This window comes from Oryzias latipes, chromosome 23 (genome assembly GCF_002234675.1).
Source record: "Oryzias latipes chromosome 23, ASM223467v1".
Classification (NCBI taxonomy): Eukaryota; Metazoa; Chordata; class Actinopteri; order Beloniformes; family Adrianichthyidae; genus Oryzias; species Oryzias latipes.
Window position 1 is genome coordinate 9,544,788 of NC_019881.2, and position 26,103 is coordinate 9,570,890.

At 40.9% G+C, this 26,103-nt stretch overlaps 2 protein-coding genes across 2 annotated transcripts; one reads left to right on the forward strand and one right to left on the reverse strand.

Annotated features, from left to right (window-relative positions):
- Positions 1-10: 10 nt before the first annotated feature.
- On the forward strand, positions 11-16,491 carry dnajc2 (DnaJ heat shock protein family (Hsp40) member C2). The gene is made up of 16 exons (XM_023952420.1): positions 11-210; positions 2,811-3,001; positions 4,855-4,930; positions 5,007-5,105; positions 5,186-5,408; positions 5,521-5,586; positions 5,668-5,759; positions 6,764-6,885; positions 8,333-8,482; positions 8,567-8,655; positions 8,835-8,904; positions 12,073-12,260; positions 12,371-12,471; positions 12,548-12,658; positions 16,064-16,221; positions 16,348-16,491. The coding sequence occupies exons 1-16, from the start codon at positions 150-152 to the stop codon at positions 16,414-16,416; spliced, it is 1,866 nt and encodes a 621-aa protein (XP_023808188.1). The 5' UTR covers positions 11-149; the 3' UTR covers positions 16,417-16,491.
- pmpcb (peptidase, mitochondrial processing beta subunit) lies at positions 16,431-26,103 on the reverse strand. The gene is made up of 13 exons (XM_004084633.4): positions 25,972-26,103; positions 24,584-24,721; positions 24,366-24,452; positions 24,151-24,280; positions 23,420-23,618; positions 23,264-23,343; positions 23,080-23,192; positions 22,830-22,973; positions 18,440-18,600; positions 18,285-18,370; positions 18,126-18,214; positions 17,969-18,044; positions 16,431-16,589 (listed from the first exon to the last, which is right to left on the reverse strand). The coding sequence occupies exons 1-13, from the start codon at positions 26,098-26,100 to the stop codon at positions 16,525-16,527; spliced, it is 1,497 nt and encodes a 498-aa protein (XP_004084681.2). The 5' UTR covers positions 26,101-26,103; the 3' UTR covers positions 16,431-16,524.

Here is a 26,103-nt window from a genome sequence, read left to right on the forward strand (position 1 = left end):
TAATAGCGACTCAGAAGTCACTGAGCTCCTTCGATTTGCGTGCACACCGGGAGGAGGCCCATGTGGTCCGTCAATGAGCGACCCTTAAACTTTAGCACTTCGGACTACTTTACCAACGCTGGGAAGTGTATGTTTGAGACGGTTATGTTATGAAGATGCTGCTAGAAGCAAAGAATACCGAGGAGACCGCGGTGCTAAAGGCGGTTGCCGGTAAGTAGTGGAGGCCGCCGGGTCGCAGCTAATATCATATCGGTCTTTATGGACCTACTCTTACGCAGTTGTTCAAAAAAGCTTAAGAAATCAAACAAATGTTTAAATTCTTAAACGTTGTGAGTTATAACGTTGGGATTATTATTTAGATGACTTGTTGGTGGCATGATCTGACAGTGCCACACAAATTCACGGGCTCTAAACATTGAAGGGGTAAGGGTAGAATTCCTAATCCAAGTTTCCATTCTCCTCTGAAGTAACACATTTTTAGCTAACCCAAAAATTTAAATGATTTTTAAAAAATTACAAATTCTAAAATGGTAAAGTCCCATATGGTATTAAAATGCTTATTATGTAAAGTACATCCTCTGTAAACCAGACTGCTGTGACCATATTAGCTGTAATAATATTAGCAAACCTTACTGATTCTGGAATAACACTTTTCACTAATGAACCACAGTTGGACTTGATACTGTAATCAGAATAACTTTTTTGACCTTGTTGTCACAATCGAATTGAAATATTTTACAACTAACTTTTTGGGAAAATAATAAGTTTGAAGTTAGAGATTAATCTCCAGTAAAAAGAGGCATTAGTGCACTTTTTTGAAGGACTGATGATGTAGTGTTTGATTACATTCTAATCTTTGTTATGCAGGATCACTAAATTACTATAAAAATTGCATGGTGGTGTAGTGGTTGGGGCTCTTTCCTCACAGCATGAATTTTCATGTCCTGAAACAGAACATCAATGGGGACCTTTCTGTGTTGAGTTTGCATGTTTTCCCCATGCATGCATGGGTTTTCTCCGGAGACCCTGGCTTCCTCCGACCGTCCAAAACATGGTTGATAGGTTAATTGAGGCAAGGGACTCTAAATTGTCCTTAGGTAGGAATGTGCATGGGTGCGTGATTTGTGGCCCTGCGACAGACGGGCAAACTTTCCAGGATGTCCCCTGCCCTCGCCCACGAGTGGCTGGGATAGGTTCCGGCAGCCACGTGACACCGTAAGGGACAAAACGGGTTCAGAAGATGAATGAAAGAATGGTATAGCCAAAATCTTGACCATTTGTCAACATGAAATGTAGAAAAACAGATCTGACATCAATGGGATTCAGGTGAGAACAGAGAAAACTAGGTGGTACCATATCACAAAAAAGTGATGCAATCACATGAACAAGGATTAGGAGAAGCATTTTATGGGAGTACTTCATTAGTTTTATGTCTGTCCATCAAAAAGCTAGGTACAAATCCAGCAGAAATTTTTTTCCGAATACCCCTTGTGTGGGACATATTTTATTTTAACAACAATGGTTATAAATCTTTTGACAAACTAGAGGTATGTCCCCTATTGTGATCTAGGCCAAACCTTATTCATTTCAATCATATTTTAAAAAACATTTTTAATTTGTGTTGGACCGGATGGAAAAGAAAAGGAGGGAGGAAGGGAGAAGGATGTTGGGGGGTGGGGGTGGGGGGGTCATGAAACAGCATAGAGCAACTACTTGCTGGATTGTGATAATCATTATGGTCAGGTTCAAATATAATACAAATCTAGAAGGGCCGGGGCCTGTCCACACCCAATTGTTATAAACATATCTGCTGGCTCCAAAAATGTCCACATGTCAACATGTACACAGTACAAACCACCTAGTGTGAAATATTCATTTAATCACGCAAACTATTTGTGCAAAAATGAGCTAACACCTGTGCTCGAGTGAGTGTTTATGTTCATCTAAAGTGGATAATGCAATGTAAAAAGAAGGGGGAATGCCCAACAATTCCCACACCAAGGCTCCTGCCACAGGGGTCCCCTCCCCAAAGCCCAAGAGCAGGGAGGCATGAGGGGACAGAGAGTGCAAGCTCCAGCCCAACCAGAAGAGACTGCCCCAGACGAGCACCCCACCACCACCCAGGAGTTCCCCCTGCCCCAACCCCAGGGACGAGCCAGGGTCCGCCAAGGAAGACCCGGCCCACGCTCCAGGCAGCCATCCACCTCGCCCACGGTTGGACGCCCTAGAGAAGTGGGGGTCCACAAGGAGTGTTGTAAACATGGCCCGACCAGGCTCACCTGCAGTTGGAATTTTTGCGATCCCCGGCTTTAGGTCTTGCCAGAGAACTCAGGGATCCCTCTCCCTGCGTGGAGAGAGGGTTGCCGGGCCCAGGAAGCCAGCACCCAAGGGACACGGCTGCCGTCACTGAGGGCCTCGTACCCCCCTCCAGGGATGGGGTAGGGGTCAGATAGTCCAAGGTCCCACCTTCCTTGTGAAATGTATGTGTGTGTGTTTGTGAGGGTGTGTGTGCATGTATGTGTGTGTGTTGGAGTGTATAGTTTGAGGGGTAAAAGGTGTGTAGGATAAGTCGGGGAGAGCTAGTAGACTGTCCGCTGGTAGTCAAACAGCCCCGGGGTCCCATTCCCCGAAGCGCCGACCCCCCCAGGCCCCACACCACCCACCCCCAGAGCAAGCCGGGGGGGAGGGGGGGGTGCTCACTTCTCTTATACAATGTGTGGTTTTTCTGTAGGCTGGAAATTATTTAAAAAAAAAAAAGCAGTTTTCACTCATGTGATGCGGAGCATTAACAGCTGTCTTTCGACCCACAGCTTCTGTCCTTGTTCAGGTGGAGCCGGTGGGTCGATGGTTTGAAGCGTATCTAAGGAGAAGAAACAGGAATGTGTCGGCTTCCTTCCAGGAGTTGGAGGATGAAGAGGAGTCTTCAGAGGAGTCGGAAGATGAGGAGCTTCTGCTGGAGGAGCATCCCATGCTGCGAACGCTCGACCCCAAAGACTGGAAGGTATCAGTGATGTGTTTATAAATAAATTTACATTTTCTCACAGTTTATTTTATTAGATGAAGCACCACTCGGTTTGGCCCAGCTTCATAACATGAAAAAAAAAACGCCCTGCCAGCCAGCTCCAAACAAGTTTGTAAACATGTTTTTATGTGGTTAAAAATCTTAACAGTTAAACCAAAGCCCTTTTGTAACAGGTGGAGTATATATTGGTTAGAAGAATGTGGAATATTGTCAGCGAAGATCTGGGGCTACGTTCACACTGCAGGCTGAAACGACCCAATTCCAATTTTTTTGCCCCTATGCAACACAATTCCGATCTTTTCAAGACAGTCTGAACGACACAGATCCGATCTTTTCAATTGCGACCCAGGCCACTTGGGTATGCCGTCCTGATTCCGAAACGTATCCGATCTTTTCAATTGCGACCGCCGTCTGACCGGCCAGGCGGCTTGATGAGAGCAGGCCCAAAAGGTCATTTCAGACTTGTGCTTGTTTCCCTGTGGTGACATAACCTAGGAGATTTTTAGGCTCATTCAAAACAGTTTTTTCTGAGATAAGATGATAGATCCCTAAAAAATTACCTTTTCTGACTTTGTCAAATAGATCAAAAGAAAAACACCTTTCATGCAGTTGGAAATGCCCAATTTAACAGCACTCAACTCACCTGTCCATGACGAAACCATTTAACAGCATTTTGATCCCAAAAAAGAAGTTCAGGAAAAATTATTGCCAGAACTGTTCACCAAGTAAACAAGCTTTTGGAGACACAGTTGAACTTTTAAATGTTTTGGAGAAGCTGTCTCATTTCACACTGTCGTTAATGCAGATTTTCTTTTTTTTGTCACAAACCACCCAGTGGTAATTTGGTGAACTGACTTGGCTCTAGTTTTAGTACAGAGTGAAAGGGCCAGCCTGTATTTTAAACTGGATTTGTTTGATCTTAGTACCAGTTTGCAGTTTTCTAATTGACCTCAAAACATTTTTGGTCCCAGCTAATCTGAAGCACTTCTGTATTTACTTTTTAATAAGCCGTCTTCATCTCATGAAATTCTGCAGCCTTTTGTTGCTTAAACCTAAACATTTTGATGTGACTTTTTTTTTAGTTTAAAATGAATATGCAGTATTTATTACATGAGCCTCTAAAATGTTTCATTCTAGCTTTTTATTTTTTGTTTGCAGAAAAGGTGTGATCTACAAATTATTGCACTTAGTTTTTATTTGTGAACCATCCTTACTTTTTTACTTCTTAGTTTGTAGCCTAATAAGACTAATGGCTGCGGTACATTAGCTCAGTTTTCTTTCAGCACATCTACAATTATTACATTATTCTTCAGACACATGAGGAGTATAAACCCCTTTTGGATTTAAGGCTAAACTTCATTTATATTAATTATGTTGGTATGCATTTCTTGAAGGACCGGATTGGGGGGAGGGAGGGGGGTAGAAAAGGGCTAGGGGGATATCAGAGGGAGGGGGGCTACAAAAGAAAGAGAAGAAAAAAAGGGGGGTTAAGGAAGGAGGAAGGGTTAGAAACACAAAGCAACAAGTTGCTGGAGGTTCATCATCATTATTACTGTCAGATGTAGATGTTAGTCAAAAGGATTGGGTGATTTATTTTTTTAAGTTACTTTATAACATAATTTATTGTTTATGATGCACTTGAAGTCAACACAACTAAAGTTCATGGAATCAGCATATGAGACTTAAAGCCAAATATTTAAACATTACAAACAACCATTAGTCTTTATTTGGTCCGCATTAATGCATAAAGTCATGGTAATTATCCATTTGATTTGAACTGTCGCTCTCGTTGCTCAACACGAACCCTGAGTTTTGGTCTTTCTGTCTGTCAGAACCAGGATCACTATGCCGTCCTTGGCCTCCCACACCTGCGGTACAAAGCCACACAAAGACAGATCAAAGCTGCGCGTAAGTAACCCTCCTGGCTTTTGAAGGCCCGTCCCGCGCAAATGGAACAAAGTGTTTTCTTCTCAAAATTTTTCAGACAAAGCAATCGTGTTGAAACACCATCCTGACAAAAGGAAAGCTGCAGGAGAGCAGATCCAAGAGGGAGACAATGACTACTTCACTTGTATAACTAAAGGTATGGAACAGAGCTGGCGGCCCACATGAGTGCCGTCATGGACTGTGGTGACCCCAGTGTTGCTACCATCTCTGTTTTAGCTATTGAAACCCTGTCTGACCCAATGAAGAGGAGAGCCTTTGACAGCGTGGATCCCACCTTCGACAACAGTGTGCCTTCCAAAGGTGAAGGCAAAGAGAACTTTTTTGAGGTCTTCTCTTCTGTTTTTGAGAGAAATGAACGATGGTCTACCAAAAAGTCTGTGCCCAAACTTGGAAGCCCAGACTCATCTTTTGAAGAGGTCGACAATTTTTACTCTTTTTGGTAAGAAAGTATTTTAAGATAGTTTTGACAACTCAAAGAAGTTGGAAAAACTACTTGGAAGAGAAGATAAAACAGTGAAACTTGTATCATCTTTTCAAACTTGTGTTTAAAGGTATAACTTTGACTCGTGGAGGGAATTTTCATACTTGGATGAAGAAGAAAAGGAAAAGGCTGAATGGTAAGATTTGGATCACATCTGTGATTTTCCAGAGTACAGCATGGCTAACTGATGGGAAAAACATTTGTCTGTCCTCTGTAGTCGGGATGAGAGGAGGTGGATTGAAAAGCAGAACCGAGCTTCCAGAGCTCAAAGAAAGAAGGAGGAGATGAACAGAATCAGAACACTAGTTGGTATGGACTCATTTTTTCATAACAGAACCAATGAAAGTTCTATAATGCCAATAAATGGTGTTGATTAGTGATGCACGATATTGACTTTTTACTACCAATACCGATACCAGATATTTTCCTGCCTCTTGTAGCCGATACCGATATTAAACCGATATTTTTTGTAAATACCCTATGAAAAAAGTATTAGTAAGTACAAAGTAACAGCGAATGGCTCTTATGAATTCAACAAATTCGCAGAACTAGTTTTACCTGCAAATAAATTAAACAACAGATTATATAAACATTTTCTTAACCTTTTCAGTCTGCCATACATCCGTGAACAGAGTGCATTTCCATGGTCAGAACAAATACTAAGACTTTAACTTAAACAGGAAAGTAACAAGTAACTTTTTCAATACAAATAATGCCCAATATAGTAATGTGCAAAAGAAATAGTTTAATTTTAAAGTTGTCACCTATTTCCATGCATGCCCTGCAGTTTTTTTCTTTTCTTTTGAGAAGACGGCAGCAAAGATGGCAGCTTCATATCCTTTCCACACATAGCGGTGGTGAATTTTTAAATAGCTTGTGAGATTTGTGGTGCTGAAGCTTGACCTTTTTCCCTCTTTGTGACGCTTCTGTCGAACAGATTTTGCAAACAGCGAGTGAGTCATTGGTCTTATGTAATCTTTGACTCACAGACGTGAATCTTATAAGTAAAAAAAAAAAGTTCTGCACAGGTTTAGATCGGTTTTTCCTGGAGGAACACTACTCTGCATTCTTTTCAGTCCTACCCTGCTCAAACATACCTGCTTAATGATGATGAGCTGAGTCAGGTATGCTTAAGCAGAGCGACATGGAAAACCTGCAGGACAGAATATCCATAGGACCAGTGCCGGGAACCACGGGGTTGGATGAATCGCTGAGGAACAGCAAGAAGCTCAGCTGTATATGTTCAGCAGAACGACTGGTAGAAAACATTAATGATGCTGAAAAAAGAGGAATCGGATGGTTTGTTTCTGCAGACATGGCCTACAGCTGTGACCCAAGAATAAAGAAGTTTAAGGAAGAGGAGAAGGCAAGGAAAGAATCCGAGAAGAAAGCAAAGGCCGAAGCCAAGAAGAGAGAGCAGGAAGAGAAGGAGAAAGTAAGTGCTGGATCATCTGTTCACTGTGATTGGGACACGAGCTAAGAGCATCAAATATAGTGTTTTTAGTCTGAAAGCAGGGGGCTCCACATTTTTTTGGTATGTGAGCTACTTTTGAGATAGACCAGTCATGGCCTGGAATTCTGCACCTAAGTCACCTTATTCAACTTCAAAGTTGACAACTTCTACTATATCCTCAGTCAAAAATACTACTTTTATGTGTTAATAATTCAAAAACTACACAGTAATAGTACACAAATCTTTGCGAGCTAGCTTTGTTGTGTTATTAATATTATTATTATTTTGTAGCAATACATAATTAGAACAGATGAGACGTTTTATAATGAAAACAGAAACCTGGACGATCGCATTTAAATCTCTGTAAACGGTGGGGAGCATGACATTTCTAAAGCCCAGCTGGTTTAACCACGGCTGAGCAAACAACAGCTCCTGGCCCATGGACAGAACTCAAGAAGCACGTGCTGGTGGACACTGGGCCTTGATCCCTCGGTTGGGAACAGTGGCCCCAGCAGCAGGCGCCATGGCAAGACGGCTGGGTTTCTGTCTCGCTTCGGATTTAGGATGAACACGAGCCAGCCCAGGCTTCAATAAAAGCTCCGGTGGGACGGAGTGGTCCTCTGTCTGAGACTTAGCACGCATCGAGCCAACAGAATACCCACTGGTGAAAGAAAGAAAGAAAGAAAGAAAGAAAGAAAGACAAAGGTGCACTCAGTGTACGTAGTTAAACACAGTGATGTGTGTTCCAGAGGATGTTTGATTGGCTGTTCTGTATGTCAATCAAGTGACATATGACACGGTGAGGGTGATGATTCACAGACCTCAAAAAACTTTTTTTTTTTTTAAATATGACTTTGAAGGCTCGCGATATACCGTCACATCCCTCGTTTTCGATGTAATGAGCACAAAGCAAACAGAATGCTATGCTTGGTTTGACAGTTGCAGCTACTTTTGCTCACTTGAGCATAACTGTTACTGCTTTTAAAATAATAATTTACTGAATAAAGGCAACTAACGCAATGCGACACACCTTTATTTAAAAGCGGTTGGTAAATGTTTATTACACAGTGTAGGTTAGGAAGTTTCATTCATCTGTTCATCTTCAAAACCGCTGCTGGAACCAACCCAGCTAGTATTTGGTGAAGGTGGCGTTCCCCCTGAACAGGTCACCAGTCTGTTACACAAACACACACTCTTATTACACCCAGGGACAACTTAGTCATCAATTAACCTATGTAGCATGTTTTTGGACTGAGTGTCAACCACTACTCCACCATGCAGCCCTGTGTCCTGCACTGTCTTGGTTAAAAAAGTGCACCAGAAATGGATCTGAAAGGAGCAGAGCGCCCCCTACTGTCAGGACTGTAATATGTGAAACTTGCAGTCTGTCTGTTTATATGTCTGGTCCCTTTCTCTGTTCTGGTACCAGGCCCGGCAGGCAGAGCTGGAAGCAACCCGCTTAGCAAAGGAGAAAGAGGATGAGGAGGCCAGGCAGGCAGCTGTGCAGGCAAAGAAGGAAAAGGAGATCCAGAAAAAGGCCATCAAGAAGGAAAGGCAGAAGCTCAGGACCTTCTGTAAGGTAAACCCAAAGGCTTTTCTGTAAGCGCCACATGTTTAAAGGATGTGTGTGAGTGTCAGATTCAGTTGGTTGCCTCTATTGCAGAACTGGAGCTACTTTGCTGACAATGAAGCTGATGGAGTGAAAATGATGGAGGAAGTGGAGAAACTGTGTGAGCGTCTGGAGCTGATGAGGTACAGATCCAGTAGGATTTAGACATCAGGATCACAAACATTTCCATGAATATTTACACCAACACTCTTATTTTCTTTTTATCTATTTTCTTTCACATGTCTCAGTTTGAGCAAAAAATCAAGCTAAAATCTTCACTTTGTTAACAATCAAACCTCTGAAAAGGCCTGATTTTTCTTAGTTTACAGACATTGAATGAAACTTTGGCCTCGGGCTCTAAAGAGGAATGCAAGGCAGCCGTGGAGAGACAGGTACTTTGTCTTTTTTTCTGAATTATTTGTTATTTTTATGTCCTGAGACTGCAGACATCACCTGTCTATTTGAAAGAGTTCATCCTGTAAAATATTCTGATCTAAAATGATGACCAACTCTAATCCTCTTGGCATAAAGCATCTGTCATTTACAATCGGAAGGTGTTCTGTTTCATCCAAAGAAAGCAGGAAAGCAGTTGTTTAAGTCATCCCTGCTTTTCTGAACAGAAAATGTAAGAACATATGTCTTTGGTAGTTTGTTACTTTGGCTTTTAAAAAGGCTTCTTGACATTGAATATTGAATTCTTTTGCAAACCCTGTTTTAGCTGGTGACACATTTTCAAAAGAAATGTGTTTCTGTGGCATAAGTGGCAAAGCTGAGTTTTTGTCAAACTGTTGTTTCTACTGACATTTTTGAGCTGAGCCGAATCGCTCTAGTGTCTGCTCCATGAATGTGCATACAGTACCTCTTTGGACTGGGAGTGCAACCTAAAGCTGGGGTTCCATAAAACCAAGCAACCTGATAGTTTGGAGCATTTTCAAACTGGAAGAAAATGCAGTGAAGTGGATTTACCAAGATATCCTAGAGTTTCCTCACCCTGACAGGTTGTCTTTTTGATTTGTAATCAATATTTCCAAGACTACACTGACCAGCCACGGTATTGGACACACCTGTCTAACTGTTCTTTAATACCCATTTCTAATCAGCCAATCACATGGCAGCAACTCAATGCATTGAGGCCTGTAGACATTGTCCAGACGACCTGCTGCAGTTCACACCGAGCATCAGAATGAGCAAAAAGGGTGATTGAAGTGACTTTGAACGTGACATGGTTGTTGGATTTAATGAGGATTGAGGATTTAATAAAATAATAAAATGCTAATCTGCTGGGATTTTCAACTACAACCATCTCTAGGGTTTACAGAAAATTGTCCTAAAAAGAAAAAGTATACAGTAAGCAGCAGTTCTGTGGGCAGAAATGCCTTGATGATGACAGAGGTCAGAGGAGAATGGCCAGACTCGTTCAAGCTTATAGAAAAGCAACAGGAACTCAAAGAACCACTGGTTCCAACTGAGGTCTGCAGAAGAAGAGCATCTCTGAATGCACAACACGTCCGAACTTGAGGCAGATGGACTACAGCGGCAGAAGACCACACCGACCCCTGTCAGCTAAGAACAGGAAATTGAGACTATAATTCACACAGACTCGCCAAAACTGGACAATAGAAGATTGGAAAAATATTGTCTGGTCTGATGAGTCTCCATTTCTGCTGCAACATTTGGAGGCAGAGAAATCCAGATAAGATCTTGAAACTACAAACTATTCTCCATCTCCATAGTGTCTGGCCAAAATTTGTGGAGCAATAACAGAGCTTAGCTACTAGCACCCCTTTTTGCTTTCCTCTTCTGTTATTTATTGCTGGTCTCTATTGTCAGGTTTAAATATGTTTTTGCTTTAGGAACAACGACAAACACTCTTTGGAAAAAATGCATTCGATCCAACAAAGCAAGGGAAACGTGTTTTAAGCACATCAGTTTTCAAAGGTTTCTATCATGTTGAATTTGTTGTTATGCTTTCCTATTTCATAATTGTCTTGGTGGTGTTGCAGCTGTGTAGAATAACAGCAAAAAACAGTTTGGATACATCATTAGTTGAAATGGACAGGCATGTCCAAAACCCTCTCTGGCGTATCTGTCATTGAATGTCAGTTATTCTTGCCTCACTTTACTGGAGTGATGCATTTAATATTCTTACAAAAAACTGTTTTTCAATAACTATATTACTGTAAAGTAATTTGGAAAAATCATAAAATTTTTCCAAAATTAAAACAGCCAGATATAGGATGAAAATCTAAAACCTTTTCAAAGTTTGATAGTTTAGAGCAGGGGTCTCAAACTCAATTTACCTGAAGGCAGGGTCTAGCTGAGGCTGGGCCGGAACTTCTGCGCACACACACAAATGCGCAACTTGTGAGTGTCTGAGAGCTAATGCCAGTTTGAATCAGAAATTAAAAAAAAATCTAATCTTCTCAGACTTTTTACTCTATTTTGTAACACAAAATAAGATGAACAAGGACCCTGGTGTAAACAAGTTTTGTGTAACTTCCTCAGGTACATGGCTTCTTTGGTAGTAAATTTGTATGGAGCATGTACTATACTATTAACTCTATTTTTTTTCTTTGCAAAATTTACTTATAAACTCAATCAAATAAAATCAAATACCTAAATAAAAAATCAATAGGTAAATAAATCAGTAATAAATTTCTGTTCATTTAGTCTTCTATATCTATTGTTTAGAGATTTAAACATTCAGTTAATACTTTTAAATTAGAACTGTTAAACACAAAAGAAGACTTAAATTTATAGTTCTTTAACCTCCATCAATGGGTCCTCGCACTTACTTAATGTTAAAATCCCATTAGCTGTCACGCATGTAGGTGTGTGACATTTATTCTCTGCAGTTGACCCATCCCCTGGGGGAGTGGTGAGCTGCAGTCACAGCCGCGCTCAAGAACCGTTTGGTTGGGGTAATACACCGCTGCGCGTGACGGTAATCAAAACCTTAACCTTTCTCCGGGTCCCTGCGGCCCACATAAATGTTCAGCACTGGCTGCATGTATTTAGAAAGTTACATGCGAATAGACACTTTCTAAAAAGGAAAGTAAGGAACTCCTCCTGTTCCTTTCCTCCAGGAAACTTGACAGCGCGCTCCTCCTCTGTCAAGTTTCCTGCTCTAAATGTTTTCTTGATTCAAGCCCGGTCATTGTCACGCCCCAAAGAGTCATAAACCCCACTGTGATTAGTTGGTTCGTCAGCTCCGCACACGACACTGAAAAGGTGCCACTCATAAAAAAATTGGCGGGACGCACTAACATTAAACTTTCATAATAAGGCGGTGGCCGCAAAGTATCGTCTTGTATCGTCTTTTTAAGCTAAAAAAATTTAGCTTAAAAAGATAGATTTCTGAGCAGTTTCTTCGTACCTGGATGGAAAATGTAAGATTCCTTTAGTTTAAAAGTCGCTTTACTTTCTTTCTTTTTAAACTTCTGATGTGGTTGTGCTAGAAAACAGTCAGCTGGTTTAGTTTCCATCATCAGACTTTTGCTCGTCAGCTACTCAAAGCTCTGGTAACCTCAGTGCTCGCAACCACCCGGAAATTTCTGCAGGTGGAGGAGGTGAATGTTCAACTGCAAAGGGAGAGGGAGGCGGAGGTGCAGGCGATGCAGGCGGCTCGCAGTGCTGAGCAGGGCAGCGGAGGAGGAGGAGGAGGAGGTGGTGGGAAGGGCTGGAATGAAGACGACCTGCAGCTGCTGATCAAAGCTGTCAACCTTTTCCCTGCTGGAACCAACGCCAGGTTTAAGATCCATGAATGCTTGGCAAGATGGAGAATGTTTGCAATATGTGAAGATGGTTTTACATAGTTATGTCAGTGAGCTGTGTTTCAGAGAAATGCTTTTCTTTCAGATGGGAAGTTATTGCCAATTACATGAACTTGCACTCCAGCAGCGGCTTGAAGAGGACGGCCAAAGATGTAATTAACAAAGCCAAGAACCTGCAGAGATTAGGTGAGGAGAGGTCACAGCATCACAGTGATGGTTGGAAACAATTCGTAATGTGTCTACATGCACATTCCTCCCGTAGATCCACTGCAGAAAGGCGAGGTCAACAGGAAAGCCTTTGAAAAGTTCAAGAAGGAGCACACGTCAGTGGCGCCCTCCATAGACAACGCTGCACCCTCGGAGCGCTTCGATGGTAGGCCTTCGCTTTACAACACGTTAGGAGGATGAGGGGGCTTGCTGAGAACATCCCAGACAAAATGCCAGGTTCTGGTGATACTTTTGAGGCAGCTACTACTACTGCTAGCCTCCCTGAGTTGGTTGATAAGGAAGTGAATGACAAAATACTTGGTTTGACAAATTCATCAATTAATTGAAAGTTATTAAAGTTATTTAAAGTTGGATCAAAGTAGGGGGCGCTAGAGAGCAGGCAAAGGCGTAGGCATCATAGAAGACAAGCTCTGTTAAAAACAAATTAAAGAAATTTTTTTCAGACACTTTATGCCAGAAAAAACATCAGAACTCTACTTTTCGTCATCTTAATCTCTAAGAATACTGTAGATTGAAATCGAAAAAATGGCCAATAATCTTCGAAAATTCAAATACTCCGGTGCGGCGCCAACTACGGGACCCAAAACATCGACTTGTGAGGGTTCACCATCCAAAGCTACCACCTCAAAACCTGGAGACCCAAATGGACTCGTCGGCTCTGAAGGCTGAAAGCGGACATTGCCGCAATGTTCAAGCTGGAACTAAAGGCAGCGCTCACAGAGGACTTTGAAGCCATCAAGGCGGAGCTGTTCGCCTTGAAGACCGAGCTGGCCAGAAGCACTGCAGCAGTCCGCTCTGAGGTGTAAACGAGGAAAGCAACGACAACACACATGGAACACGCGCTTTCCTCTCAGTCAGATGATGTATTGTCCCTTCAAACCAAGGTTGAAAAACTCGAATCAGATGTGAACAACCTGCGAGGGAAATGTCTGGACATGAGGGGCGAATGAGGCGCACCGACAGCCACATACTGAATGTTCCAGAGACCTCCGGCTCCAGCTCGCCGACAGCAGTGTCCAAACTTCTTAAAGAAGTCCTAAATATGGATGAAGATATACTGATAGACCGATCTCACAATGGATTAGAATCAAGAAGCCAAAACGGCAAACCCAAAGTCATCGTTGCAAAAGTTCACCACCATCAGGACTGTGATGACCGCCAGAGAGTCCAGACCCGTCCGCTGGAAAGGAAAAGACATCCTCATCTTCCCCGATTAACTCAGAGGAAGCCGTGGTTTATGTGAAAACCAAGATCCTACCTGGAACAATAAATGACTGTTGCTCTGAGTAAGTAAGAGCTGGAGAAAAGATGCGAATGAGGCTAAATTTGATGCTGACGCATTCCTATCAGTAGTTACTGTTTTGTGAACAGTTAAAAACTTCCCACTCTTTTATTTAACCTTTGACTGGAAAATCTTTTTCAAAAAGCTGTTTTATGTTATCCCAGGGTCAGATTTGTTAACCAGTTACAATCTGGGATGGGAGTGATATGTTCTTATTAATACTTTACTCTCTTTCGAAATGGCATAAGGTGCCTGATAATTAATAATTTAATGATATAGCAGATCTGTCAGTAGGAGTTACATTGCCCTGTTTTTAAGCACTTAGATGTGCATTTTTTTGGGGGTTTGTGTTCTGATCAGTTAAGATTTGGATTTCACTGTACAACGTTTTTATATTGTATTTTCCGATGTTTTTGTTTTCAATCTCAATTTGCATTTAATTTTTACTTTTCTTTTTGATGGTCATTCTAATTTCCAATTGAGCGTTTATATAAGTGACAAACCAGTAACTCAACTTCCAATTAAATATCACCACAACTAAAGCAGATTTCTTAAACAAACCAGCTGGGTGTGACCTAAATTTTACAAGTTGGAATGTAAAATCTTTAAACACCCCAGTCAAACGTAAAAAAGTAATGAACCATTTAAACAAATTAAAAGCAGGAATTGTTTTTCTTAAAGAGACTCGTCTCCGAAACTCTGATCACTTTCGACTTAGGGGAGGGTGGATTGGACAAACATTTCACTCTAACTTCCACTCTAAATGTAGAGGTGTGGCTATTCTTATCAATAGAAACATCCCATTTGTAATGTCCAAAGTTGAAACAGACACCTCTGGGCGCTACCTGATAATCACAGGCAGACTATACAATACACCAGTTATCCTAGTTAATGTCAATGCACCACACTGGGACGACAGATCTTATTACATTTTCTCCCAAACATGAACACTCATCACTTGATATTTGGAGGAGATATGAACTGTGTACTGTGGCCTAGTTTAGATCGCAGTTCATCACGATCTGCATCCCTATCCGGTTCAGCTCTTCAATTACAACGCTTTTTTAATACAAACGGCGTTGTTGACACTTGGCGATTCTTAAACGCCCATCTGTTTTTGTGCCATAAGGCATTTTAATGTCAGACAATAACACGCATTCTATTTTTTAAGATAAAGTGGTTGGTACATTATGAACTCCAATTTAAAAATGTTTGTAGACAATTTCCAGAAGATATTTGTTAACTTAGTAAAAGTTTAGTAAAAGATGATCAAAGACAAAATTAGTTAAATTACTTTATTTGTTCACTAAATTTCATGTTGGGAGTGTTTAAAATGTGATCCAGATTTTTCCCTAAAAAATCATACAGAACCTTCAGCCTCATTCGACTAGTGTGCTGCAGATAAGCACAACTAGACAAAATGTCAGTTATTTTATAATTATTAATTGTCAATTCACTGTCTGCAATTTTATTAGTAGCGTCCTCTTAAGATTAGTCGGTTGCTGAATTTTCTGCAGAACAGATATGCTATGTGGTACAGACTCCAGTTTTGCTTTAATGTCAAACGCTCTTCGTCTGTTTCCGCCTTTTCTCCACTAAGAGACTTGTTACCATGGAAGTTTCAGTTTGAACTGCTGCTTTAACCCTTGTTCTAGCTTAGATGACCCCACCCTTACATTGACGTGTTCTCCCTACCATGACAAAGGTGGGTAAAGGTGGAAAGATTTCATGTAATCCATGGACACCAGTGAAGATCACAAATTAATGAAGAAAAAAGTTTTAACGCACTGGGTAGTGGGTCTAGATTACCCAACTCCCAATGTAAAAGTGCCTAGGATAGCACAAGGGTTACAAACACATCATATGACTAATGTGGTGGAGAGAATCTGGTGATTTTTCAAAATAAAACTTCTGAGCCTAAATTTGAAAACTTTCTGCATTCAGTAAATCAATTTTATTTATAAACAAGTTACAACAAAAAAGGCAATTGGAACATATTTAAATTCTGAAATTCTTTTTAAATAACTTCTGTAGCTTCATTTTCTTTTTTTGATGTTCCTGTTACCTCAGCAAACATTTACATTTTTTTGGAGGTTGTTTTGTTTTCAATGAAGCAAATTGAGCTAAAGTATTTAAGGATTTTTAAGCAGCAAAATAAATGTTTTCATCTATTTTAGAAGAAGTTAAGCTTCCATATTTCCTGCATGAAGCACTATCAGCTCCTGGTTTTTTCCTTCGTCCTTCCTGAAGTCTTTTTGTGGTCCTCAGCCTCTGGCGAGGGGAATCTGGCGCCCTGGACCACAGAGGAACAGAAGCTCCTGGAACAGGCGCTGAAAACGTACCCGGTCAGCACGCCTGAACGCTGGGAGAAGATCGCTGCTGCAGTTCCTGGTCGAACCAAGAAGGACTGCATGAAGAGGTACAAGGTACGAGATCTAAGCCCACGTACAGGTCTACCACTCCGCAGCCGCTGTGGCCACAGGAAACTGCAAACTATTTTATGGTTCAGTTCGGTCCATCTCCAGCTAACCGATCCTCTGCTTCTTCCTCAGGAACTGGTGGAGATGGTTAAAGCAAAGAAAGCTGCTCAGGAACAAGTGGCAGCCAAGAGTAAAAAATGACCAGAACCACAATCCCTTATTTTAATGTTATTGTGTTGTTCTTTATTTTATAATAAAAAAACCTAGAAACATAAATGTCTTTCTTTGGTGGATGCTGGGTGGTTGTGTTCAGCCTTTCATCCAGAACATTACACTACGGAGCTGGTTGTAGTCGGGTAGCTGCTCGATTGGACCTGGCGTTAACAGAGAAAACAGTCAGTTCTGCCACAGCTTAGAACCCAGCCTTTGGTGGTGCCAGAACTTTCTTCAAATCGACAAATAAAACTCACATCCATAAAAGACTGAAGCTGTAGCTCTAATGTGGGAAGTTACACACAGAATCAAAGCAGCCCCACCTCCTGCTTCAGCTGACACTGTTTACAAGAGGTGGAGCTATAGCTTCAACCAACACTGTTTGACAGGAGGCAGAGCTGCTTAACCCTTGTGCTATCTTAGATGACCCCACCCTTACTTTGACGTGTTCTCCCTACCATGATAAAGGTGGAAAGATTTCATGTAATCCATGGACACCAGTGAAGATCACAAATCATTGAAGAAAAACGGTTTAGCGCACTGTCTAGTTGGTGTAGAACTCCCAACTCCCAGTGGTGTTAACCCTTGTGCTATGTTAGGCACTTTAACATTGGGAGTTGGGTCATCTAGACCCACTAGACAGTGCTCTGAACCTTTTTTCTTCAATGATTTGTGATCTTCACTGGTGTCCATGGATTACATGAAATCTTTCCACCTTTGTCATGGTAGGGAGAACACGTCAAAGTAAGGGTGGGGTCATCTAAGATAGCACAAGGGTTAAATATCCTCCTCATCCTCTCCCTCCCTTTCACTTATGGTGCAGAAAGAATTAAACCTCACAAGATAAAATAACTCGGCAAAACACAGTAAAACAGCTAAACAACTAAACACATTTAGTCAAAACCCACAATTAAACCCAAATCTGTCCAGACAGGCAAAGGGAATGGTATCCCACAATCCCTTGTGGTGCTGATCTAACAGCAGCACCAAAGTTACACCTACTCAATTGAATTAATTTGAATGAAGGTAAAATAAATGTCTGATTACTACCTGTTACTTTTAAGCTGACTTAACTAAAAAGAATTGATTTATATTAACTAAAGCAAATAATTAGGTTAGAAAAGTTCATCTTTCCAACATCCATATGTGGTCTTATCACCCTTTCATGGTGGAAAAAGTATTATCTGAGCTTCTTCATCCACTAAATCATCTTCAAATGGACACGCCATGCTGCTTCACCTCTCTGAAAACAAACTAACCTTCAACTAAACCTGCTCCAGACCAGGTTATGTTCAGAGCATGAGTTGCCAGGGAAACTAAGCATACCCTGGAACATACCTCTGTTTTTGGAACTGAAAGCGGTGGTTGTACACTTCTTTAGCCTCAAACTTACCATGGGAGCTAGCATAACCTGCTTTCTGGAATACCCCCCAGATCATTTTGGGGGAGGACTGGATGTAAATTGTGAAGTTAGATGTTTTTCTAAAATCCTGAACTGATTTCATCCTCTGCACGACAATGGTGATGATAGAAGACGTACCAACAGCTGCTATGGCGGGAGCTCTGTTGTAAATGTATTTAGTGCACACTTCCTTAATGGTCTCAGCATCAATGGCCTGTGAATGGATAAAAACATTATGTTTGCATGAAAGATACTTTATCCTGATCATTTATCCAGCTCTTAACGGTACACTCACATCAATCCGGGCCTCCAGTTCATGCAGAGGAATCCTGCGACTGTAGCAAAGCATCTGTCGGCCGATGTCTTCGCAGATCGGGGTGGATCCTGGAGAAATAAGTGGTTGATGTGGACGTTTGTCTTTCTGATGGGGCAGCTCCATGCTGGTAGATCTTACCGTCCAGGTGCAGCAGCATGTTGGTCTTTAGTAGGTTTTTGGCGCGAGCCACCTCAGATTCTGTCACGCTGGTGCATAGAGACATCCTGAGAGGAACAGGCTTTTTAAGCCAGAGGTCATTCTGACAGCAGCTTGTGGGATTGGGACAAACTCACCATTCCCTTTGGGTGAAGTGCATCATATCCTCCACTGTGCCAGGCTCACACACCATGTAGAGCCCCCACAGCCCTGTGTCTGTGTAGCAGGTGTTGAAGGACTGAAAGCTGTGGCAGAGGTTCCCCTGACAGGCCATCTGAGCCAGTTTACTGGACAGGTTCTGGGTTCAGAAATTACATGCAGATGGACATCACTTCAAGAAAACATCCAGATCCACCGGCAGTATTTCAGTCGGGCCACATAGGGTTCTAAAATTAGATAGAAGGGCCGGACCAGGAGCAAATGCATGGAGTGAGAAAAAAATAACATGGAATCTGGATGAAAACATTTGGATTGAAAATGACCGTATATTTTAAAACAGAACATTTGAGAGTTTTTAGTTTAAAACGTTTGTTCTCATTTTAAAGCCAATTGCACCAACGGCTTGATGTACCTCGTGTAAAACTTATAGACATGAGACATGTGGTGTCTGAATTATTGGAAGAATGAAAAACAACAAATCTTCCAACATCACATGAATGCTAGAGTTGGGGTCCCCAAACTTTTTCTTGTCAGGACCACAATAACTCTTTTTCTTTAAAACTTTAAAGTTCTCTTGTCTTTCTTTTATTGTGAACCCCTTCAGGGAGTTGTAAAGTGCTATATGAATAAAGTTTCATTCATTCATGATCCTTTTAATAAACACTATTTATGAAATAAAAAATGATCAAATAACTCTGTGTTTTTCAAAGAGACAAAGACCTCTCCCGTTATAGTCCCATTGAGATTTTGAGGGCTGCAGCTCCTCACACATCTCACAGTTTGCACTAAAACCGAGCAGCTGTGCTGTGTCCTGCACGTCTGTTTCTCATCCAGTAATAATGGAAAAAAAGCAAATTTCTATGTCTTCTGCGCAGGTAAGCATATATCTGCGTTACCTTTTCACCAGTACAGAGTTCCCTCGTTTATTGCAGGAGTTATAAGTTATGTTCTAAAAATAACCCGTAATCGGTGAAATCCGCAAAGGAAACTCCTCACTAGTGTTGTGGGATCTGTGCGTGTGTGTGTGCTGAAGCTGATGTGTGTGCACTCGCGCGTGTGCAGGAAGAAGGGGGGCAGGAGCGAGAGTGAGTATGTGGAGCGCGCATTCAGTTTTTGTGACTAAGTTACGGAAAATCAGTGATAAAGAAAATTACATCAAAAAGAACGGAGATTGGTTCTTTTCAGGGAAGTGAACCCCGAAGGAAGATCCGCCTTTGGCCCAGGATAAGATCTCCCCTACATCTTCTGCCCATGGTCAGGGAACAAAATCTTGGATCGCGATCAGAACTTTCATTTCATTCTAAGATCCTGGACTTAATTACAATGAAGGTTTGATCGCGATCCAAGATTTATGTAGATCTGAAGAGCTCTGCATTTCTGTACAGGAGACACATTGTTTCAGCCAATCAGGACATAGGACAGTGTGCACTGTTAGAAAAAAAAAGCAGCATAATCGCTCTAAAACAATGAGTGACACCGTAAAAGATGAACTGCGACATTATAGAAAGGTAGGAAAGCCTTATGTTCTGTTTGAAAAAAAAAAAGAAAAAAGAAATCATGCGTCTCTGATATTGTTCAGTGGGCCGGACCAAACATGGAGGCAGGCCGCATCCAGCCCGCAGGGTCGTAGATTGTCTACCCCTGTTCTGTATCCTCTCCTTCCTCACTGAGTCCTTGTAAAATGCAGGTTTTGGGTCATACATTTTGTATTGCCAAAATTAAACTTGGCGGTGTTATCTGTGATGTTTACGTCTGTTATTGCGTGGCCATGTCACCTTCGAAAGAAAAATATTTGATAGTTTTATTCTGAAAATACGAAGAAGGTTTTAATTTTGAAATCCAGACCCCTTTCCGTTTCCCCAGCTTTTTGCGGCAACATGACGCATCACAGGACTTTGTCCTCGTTAGTGGATTTTGCAATAATGAATGTCTTCAATGGCATCAATGCCTATTGATGCTAATATCCTTCAAACGACTTTTCCAAAATTAGCTTAATTTAGCATCTTTGAAGTGCAGCTTTAAGGCAACTTTTCAAAAACACAGCATTGTAATTGGTCCAAGGATCCCACTGACTCCAGCTTTCTCAGAGCTGGAAATAAATTCAGATGCCAAGGAGGAATCAGGAAGAAATTCTCTGAAATCTGAATACTGTTCCATTTTTTAAAAGAAAAACTACTTGAGTGCATACAATTCACACATACAGCAAAAACAAGGCCATTAGAAGTAAGTTAAAAATTCTTACCAAATCTGCAGGAAAAAATGGGGTTTAAAAAATTTGTTTTACCAAGAACTTTTACTTTAAGAAAAAAATTAACCAGTCACTAGGACATGTTTTCTCAAAACTGAGATTGTTTTGCTACCGAAAAACTTCAACCACTGAAAAAAAAAAGAAAAAATCAGATAAATTTTCTTGCAACCCAGAAAATAAGACTTTTTTTAAAAAATAAGCATCTTTTGATGAGTGATTGATAATAATTTGTCCTGTGACAGACAGGAATACAAGATTAAACATTCAGAAAATGTGAATAAATATTTTAAAATACGAGCGAAAAAGAAAAACTTCAGAATGTTCAAACTCAAAATCTGTTTTTCTGTCTTTCAGAGGATCTCTGGACCAATCACAATGCTGTCGCTTTGAAAAGTGGCCTTAAAGCTGCACTTCAGCGCTCGCTGGGACCAGCTTACAGTTTTACTCAGTCGCTTTAGCACAATTCTCAGATCAGAATGAAATTCCCAAAACTATTTGTTCAATCTTCACATCATGATGTCACTTGTGCACATCATATAAGCAGTTTCTCACTTCTTTGAACAAGTTGCAATTGATTTGGTACATCCATGCAAATGATTATGTACAATTCTCTGCTCTTTGCTACATTATCAATTGTTTATGTCATGTTGAACAAAATGTATTCTATAGTTCACTGTGCAATAGTCTTACTCCTCAAAACACCTGGTCATTAGTTCATCGTATAAGTCATTAACAGCAAAATGGTTGACCAAGTTGTCAATGTGTCAAACATATTTCGCTGCATGTCAAGAGAGGACATTCGCTGTGATGTGGATGAGAATTTGTGGCCTAACATACAGGAACGACAAAAGGTGTAGGAAGACCACACCAATTCCTACTGCACTGCCTGGACTGTTGTACAGAATATTGTCCTATCTTTTTTTTCCCTTTGTGTTACTGTTTGCAGTGGGTTTTTTCCATGTTGGTATGACATACAAATTACAATATGAACAATAAAAGTGTAAATGTGAATCTTGTCCAGTCTCTTGCAATCAAACAAAAAAGCTGTAACTTACATTTTACAATAATTGTCATCAAAACTTTAGCCATAGTTTACATCAGAACCTCCCTCTAAAGTACACAGTTATATTGACAACATGACTAAGTAAGGACTTGACATTCTGATGGCACTGACATGTTCAATGACATAAAGACATAGTTTTGAGAGATGAACTAAAGATTTTGAGCAAGTTACAGGCTTTTGCAAGATATCCATAGTGTTTTGCTGTTTGTACAAATTGTTTTGAGAAATGCACACACGTATTTGCAAACTTCAATTCTGATTTGAGAATTGTACTAAAGCGACTGAGAAAAAACCTTAAACTTCCTTGCCATTAGGGATGGGTGCTGAGCACCGGTATTGAACAAGCCCCGGGGCAACATTTTTCAAGACGGCAGTATCGTTAAGATCTGACCTCAACGGTTCTGCTTTCGGTACTGGGGAAGTCGAATCTTTTGTGTCCAACAAGATATAAACGTTATCTGCCATATTTAAAAACCAAGTCAGTCAATTTTCCATTAACTAATGATGATATTATTATTATATTATTCTTGCTGAAGAGGATAGGTCCGTCTGGCTATTTGTGTGCATGCGGGGCAGGGCTGTTGTTCAGACAGCACCCGGCGCGCGTAAAATTAATTAAATCTTCGCTAGAGCTCCCTGACAATCGTGTCAACCTGCTGCTATGATGACCGTATTTGGCGCTCTTCTGATCTTTGATCTTTTGAACTCAAACATTTATTTAATTTGTTTTATATTTACATCATGACAACAATATGTCAAAACATTGCTGTTTATTTATTTTTCTTCTTTCTTATTTTTTCATGTATTTTACTTTTGAAGTTGGAAAATGTATAAAGTAAAATGTTTTATTAAAAAAAACATTGTTGCATAATGAGGAAATAAAACACTTTATGTTCCTAATTTCTTATTTATTAATTAATTTTTCGTCCTCAAAAAGTATCGATAAGAGTATCGTTAAAATACCGGATCGATAAGCATTATCAATAAGGGTAGTAGTACTGTTAAAACGTCAACGATACCCATCCCTTCTTGCCATCAGCATCGACTCAGTACTCACCACTCCTCCACCAAATGAGCGGTCCCAGTTTCCAACAAGTGTGTTTGCCACCATGAGTGGGATGGTGTCCGGGTGGGACCAGCCAACCGCCTCTACAGCAATTGCAATGTGAGCTAGGGGCATCTTGTCATCACGCACACGCATCTAAAACCAAAGAACACAATCTCTAACTAAAAATAGCACAGATACAAGTGTGTTTTGTTCCAATACAGCAGGTTTTCATTGGATTGGAGAGTGGCTCTCAGCATACCTCACTTCCTGTGAAGTGACAGGGAGGGAGCGCCGGGGCTTCACCCTCATATCTGCCAGGAAGTTTTCCAAAGTGATACCGGGCCAAACTGATGAGCTCATTGTGGCAGACCCCTGATCAAAAACATCACACTCACAGTAATGTGGACCTCATTAGCACAGAGCAGGGTATCACATGTTCTCACCTCCAGCAGCAGCCAGCACGATTCTGGGTCCTTTGTAGTGAGTGGTGATGTACTCCACCAGGTCCCCCTTGTTGATTGTCCTGAAACACAAACACAAAACTGAGTCCCGGAGAACAGAGGAGATCTGGAAAAAGAAGAAACCCTTTACTCGCTCACTTGATGTTCTCAGTGGGGCCCAGAATGGTCCGGCCCAGCGCTGTGGACTGGTACGCTGTGGCGTGAAGGTAATCAAAAACCACTTCCTGTAGGTTGGTCTCCACTTCCTGCATCTCTCGAAGGATCACCCCTCGCTCTCTCTCAATCTCCGCCTCTCCCAGAGTGCTGTTCTGGATGATGTCAGCCAGGATCTCCACAGCTAACAAACACAAACATCATCATCGTGGTGCCAGACCAAAAAAAGGGATCTAAAGAATACTAAGGCGTTGATACAAAAAAGAAGTGTTCCCTTGTTCGTCTCAGGAGTTCTGTTCTAAAGATAATCAGAAGTAGATGAAATCTGCAAAAACTTTTTTTATTTTACAATTATTATAGAGGTTTTAAGGCTGTAAAACCCCTCACTTTCTACCCTTTCCTCTGACAGACAGGAACAGTTTTACGCTTTTCTCTCATTTAAATTCTCAAAGTTTAAACCTTCATAGAAAAATAAGTCCAGTTTTATAGAATGAAAACAGAGATCTGTTTAGAACAATTTCTATAGAGACACAGCACAGAGGGAGTGATTACAATAGTCTACAGCCAATCAGAATGCAGAACACAATGTGTTGTATTAATATTGCACTGGAAAAAAATCAGTGAAACAGTGAAAGATGAACCATGATACAACTCGGAAAGCACTGTAGTGATGTGTTTTCCTTAGTGGAATCATTGTGTCCATGATTTGGATGTACCTCGAGGCAGATCTTTGGAGAAGGCTTTGGCGTAGTACACTGTCTGCTCCCGTGACGTGTACGCGTTCAGATGAGCCCCCATGTTTTCGATCTCCAACTCCAGATCCAGCTGGGAGCGTTTTCTGGTGCCCTGCAATCACCAAAAAGCCTTTGTTTTTCCTAAAGATGGTCAGAGATGGACTTGGGACAGACTAACTTTGTCCTCGTCCCCTCACCTTGAATGCCATGTGCTCCAGGAAGTGTGCAGTGCCGTTGTTCCTCTTGTTCTCATAGCGACTGCCAGCATCTATCCAGAGTCCCACCTGGAAGAAGACACACACACCACAATGATAAATTAATCAGAAATGGACAAATATTTCCTTTGAAAAAACTAGCAGACAAAAAAGGAAGAAAAAACCCAAACTCTGTCTGGTTTTTTTGATTACAAACTTACGGTGCAGGTTGTGAGGCCTGAGTCCTCTGAAGCCACTCGGAGGCCGTTTTCTAACGTGGTCACTTTAGTTTCTGGAACGTTCAGCTGCACCTGCTGAGCCGCCCGGCTCGCCAACCATCTCTGGGGTCCAGGAAGGATCTGCACAGAGAGGACTGAAGATTCAGAGTTGCTGTTCTCTAACCTCCAATAATCTGTTCTAATGTTTCTAAGACACATAGTGTGTGTTGTATGTCTGATCTATTTGTTATATGTCTGATCTTGTTTGGGTTGTACTGGAACAATTTTGCATGTCAGTGTAAAAGCTGTACATATAACAATAAAAGGATTCTGATTCTGCTGGGATATGAAGTTCATAAATGTGCTTTATATGTCAATCCAAAAACCAATCTACAGATGACCGGAATCAACCACTACAGTCAATTTTTTTCCTCCACATTTAACGTCGCATTACTTTCATTTTATTTTTACTTTTAAATGAGCTCTTAACAGCCAAAAACATGATAGTATTTAAATAAACATCAATAGTAGAAAAACAGACCTATGGATAACTATATTGAGAATAATGGCAGGTCAAATTGACCTAAATAAAAATTAAATTAAATTTGACCTTTGAGACGTATCATGATTCCTGGAACTGTGTAATATATTTAACTAGAGAGTACAAATAGGAACATAAGAACTATGTGAAAGGAAAAAAAGGAAAGGAAAAAAAACTAAAAAAGTACAGAATAATAGGGATGGGATTATATAAATTGGCTTCCTTCCGCTCCTTTATAGGCAAATAATTCAACTCTTTTTGACATACTTGTCATTTTATGGATAAGTAAAAGGAAGGATGGATGGATGGATGGATGGATGGATGGATGGATGGATGGATGGATGGATGGATGGATGGATGGATAGATATGTACTATCTTTTTGTTTGTGTCTTCTCTACTATTTGTTTTGATTGCTTGATATAAACCAAATCAAAATTTTAGATGACAACATTTCTTCCCTGTGACAAACTGTAATCATATCTTTCTAAAGACGATGGGATTTTTTTCTCTCCTTCAAATAGAATTATTATATAATTGATCCCATTCTTTATTGATATTCTTGGGTTGTCCTGTGATAAAGTGACCCACGTAGATCAATATCGTGATCGAACTCAACAGGGATGGATCTCGTATTTAACACTGTTAAACTCAGTTTAAACTGCGTTCATTAAAATAACGGGAATCATTTTTCATTGAACGCTCCTGCTGATAAATGTCGGCATCAGGGAGTCGCTAAGTTTAAGCTAGCACGAAGCTGTGGCGCGTGGCGATCATGTTGCGGTTCCTCTTTACCGCAGCGACACTAAAGAGCCGCAATAGTTCCACTCGGCATTGAACACACCGTCCTACCCTAGGTACGTTATATGACGTCCGCAGTAGATGTTCCTGTAGCTTTTTCCCCGCAGATGTAAGGCGGCGTAGGGACACTGCCATATTTGTTTTTTCTTTCTGGTCTAAGACGCAACTTCCGCTAAACATGTG